The 3,354-nt window shown below is 41.2% G+C and overlaps 1 protein-coding gene across 1 annotated transcript in view; it reads left to right on the top strand.

The window, feature by feature from the left end:
• Positions 1–3,354, top strand: part of KDM3B (lysine demethylase 3B) — a gene marked incomplete at its 5' end in the record, with an annotated part of 63,953 nt that overhangs the window by 36,708 nt on the left and 23,891 nt on the right. Inside the window, 2 exons of the mRNA XM_019505931.1 lie at positions 681–788; positions 1,328–1,455. Coding sequence (XP_019361476.1) covers positions 681–788; positions 1,328–1,455 — 236 coding nt within the window. The remainder of the gene's footprint in view (positions 1–680; positions 789–1,327; positions 1,456–3,354) is intronic.

The raw sequence follows: 3,354 nt of genomic DNA, 5'->3' as shown, positions 1-3,354 counted from the left end.
CCCATCAAATTCCCAACAAAACTAGTAATGAAATTTTATTTAAATAAGAATACACGCTGTCTTAGGTTCTTCACTTAACCTCAGTCTTCCAAAATAGAGACTAAGCTATGTAAATTAAATGTCTACAGTGCTATCCTTCCAGCTACAAGGAGCTGAACCTTTTGCAGCTTCCCCAAGGTTGGCTTTGCTGTTTGCTGAAAGAATAAAGGGTCAGCTATATAGGAACAAGTACTTGAGGAAAGCAGAGTTACTTACCAGTTTGGTAACTGGAATCCAAGATTCTTTGTCCCTGTATGACTGTGTTTCTTCTTCTGCGTGATTCTGGAGTTGTATAACAGCTGGATCTGAAGGGGGAAAGAAACTGTGCGATGATGGGGGCTATTCTACCTGTTACGCCCTCAGTGCAGGAGATGAGGCTGTCCAAGGCACCTGCATGGCCTCAGTGGACACTTCTGTGCAAAAGAATGGTCTTAACAGCCTTCTGTGGATGGTAGGGGCAAAATAGAGCCCCTGGGAGCTGCCATGGATTTTGTTCTGAAGCGTCTTAATTCTGTGCTCACCAGGGTAGGATGGGTTTGTTGTTAATTGTTCAGCTCGGAGATGAAACTCGTTGAAACAGTGACAAATAAATATTCTGTGACTTGTTAGGAGAGTAAAGTGTCTGGCTCTTACCATTTCAGAAACAGAGGAGATTGGTGATGAGGAAGTCTTCTCATGGCTGAAGTGTGCGAAGGGGCAGTCTCATGAACCAGAAAATCTTATGCCAACCCAAATCATTCCTGGAACAGGTAATATTCGAAACCGGAAGGAAACTCTATACAACTTTTCCTGTTTGAAGAGGCAGGAGAGAAGGAAGTGTGATAGTTAGGTTTTCTAGCTGTTGTCTTGTTTAGTGGAGGCAGGGAGGAGGGTGCCTGGATGAAGAAAGTGTTCTGCTGAAGGAAGCTTGGGAATTGAGGTGAAAATAGTTTGTGTGAGACTAAGCTGTTACCAAAGGTGATAATGTGCATCCAAAGCATGTGGCTCTTGTTTTGGCTCAGTCCTCTTTTTTTCAGAGATACTACCAGTAACAAAATACAGTGAGTAATAGGAAGCATCCTACCTGAAGGGCAGGGAAATGTTCAATGGTAGGATCTCCCTGACAAGACCAGCTTTCAGAACCGATGTGAGCGCTGTTACACAGTACACTAGAGTGTATGCAAGCATCTTGTTTTGAGGCTTTCATCAACCCTTAAGACTTTCACTGTGAGGTGGCAGTAATTGCGGTCAGTGTCTCTTCCAGATTTGTACACAGCTCCAGTACCAAAACTTTTAACTTTCCTTACAGCCCTTTATAATATTGGAGACATGGTGCATGCAGCACGAGGCAAATGGGGAATTAAAGCAAACTGCCCATGTATTAACCGACAGAACAAATCCGTACTGAGACCAGCTGTCACAAATGGGATGTCACAGGTATGTAAGCAGCGAGTCTGTGAGAAGAAATACTATACTTGACCCTGAATGTTAGAGAAGAGAGTTTTAAAAGTCAAAGGGTGGCATAAGACTATCCATAATCTAACCTCCTGTGTATTGCAAGTCTTACTACTTCAGCAACTTCTAACTATTAGGCTTTTTATGGTATAGTTGATTTTGCTGTTTTCAATAAACTTAATAGAGATTCAAAGATGATCAGGGGAGCTTCAGCTATCCATATGTAAACCAATAAAGTGAGATAAGTGGCCAGAATTTGAGAATCTGGTTCTTAGTGTGTAGTATTTTAACTGTTGGTTGATTTTGTTGTTTGTTTTTTGTTTTGTTTGTCCTTGGCAAAGCTAGCTCTAAAGCTGATGTGTCAGGCTAAGCAAGACAGACGTTAATCAAGAATGCTAGTGACCACATTATAGTTAGAGTCAATGTCCTAGGGGAAGTTAAGGAATCAAATATTAACACTACTGAAGATTCCAGTAAAATAGAATGAGTCAGAAAAGATGCTGAAGTTGAAAGATGAAAGGAAAAGCATGGTGGCTTGGATGCTACTCTCAAAAACCAGCAAGGAAATCTTAGCAAGTACACTTATGACCAAAAACTGTGATTAGAAAGCCAGGACTATATATATCAATATGATTAAATGGGTTGAGAGTCCACTAGAGTCGAAAAGATATTCTTCAAAATGGGTTCCTAATAAAGCCAATACATAGTAGTATAAATTAGGGAGACTGCATAGCATGTAGGAAGGACATTAGAAGGGCTGAAATGGCACCTTTAGCTAATGACTTTTCAAACTCCAAATAAATAGCAAGAGTTTCAGAAGCAGGAAACTCATGAAAAAAATAATTGGGACTGCTGGGTCTCAAAGGGCTAAGGATAAGGACAGTGCCGAGCACCTAAATGCATCAGTCTTGATCACGGAGGGTCTCTGCATCAGTCTTCACAGAGGGTGGTGGAGATCCCTGTTCTTCTTTTCTGGCAATAGGGAAAAAGTACTGTTGGTGACCTGAGTGTCAAAAGAGAGGCTGGACCAAATTGAGAACTGAAAATACAGTAAGTCACCCAACCCAAACAGTGTAAATCCCACAGTGCTGAAGGAGCTGAAATATAGATTTACTGAGCTGCTTGCAAAAATATGCAGGCTCTCATTTAAAAACAGTCTCTATGCTGAGAAAATTAGAAAGTAGCCAAATATTCTTCTACCTATATCTGAAAACAGTTACCACTGTTTGGCAGACTGATTGTAATGAAAATTAAAAACTGAATATAATAACCTAGGTAGACCATAGTGCAAAGGAAAATGGTGCCTTACTAATCTGTTAGAAGTCTTGATGTCAGCATAGTGCTAAATGAGAACTTGTTGACGTAACTTTTGAGTCTTTCAGAAGACCTTTGAAAAAAGCCCTTTTACAAGACGCTACCAAAGAAAATAGTTTCATGGTTGGTCAGGTCAGAAGGGACCTGAGCAGATCATCAAGTCCGACCCCCTGCCATGGGCAGGAAGGAGTGCTGGGGTCAAACGACCCTGGCAAGGTGTCTGTCTAGCCTCCTTTTGAAGACCCCCAGGGTAGGAGTGAGCACCACTTCCCTTAGAAGTTGGTTCCAGATCCTAGCCGCCCTGACTGTGAAGTAGTGCTTATAATCAGAAGCAAAATATTGTTACGGGACAAATAAAGAAGAATTAATAGTTGGTGTTCATCATGCAAAAGATGAACAGCAAGGTTCCATAGCAGTTCCTGTAACATTTTATTCATGTGTTGATGACGTGGAAATGAGAGATTGTATAAAGAGATACCAAATTTTGGAGATAAGACTAGGCTGTTTAGGTAAGTAGAGACCGGAGGAGAGCCAAGTTGGGCAAATTGGTGTAACATGATGGGAAAC

Source organism: Gavialis gangeticus, unplaced genomic scaffold, assembly GCF_001723915.1.
Source record: "Gavialis gangeticus isolate Ggan-Ray unplaced genomic scaffold, GavGan_comp1, whole genome shotgun sequence".
NCBI classification, from domain to species: domain Eukaryota; kingdom Metazoa; phylum Chordata; order Crocodylia; family Gavialidae; genus Gavialis; species Gavialis gangeticus.
The sequence above is the reverse complement of the archived record's forward strand: the minus strand, read 5'-3'. Positions and strand labels throughout refer to the sequence as shown.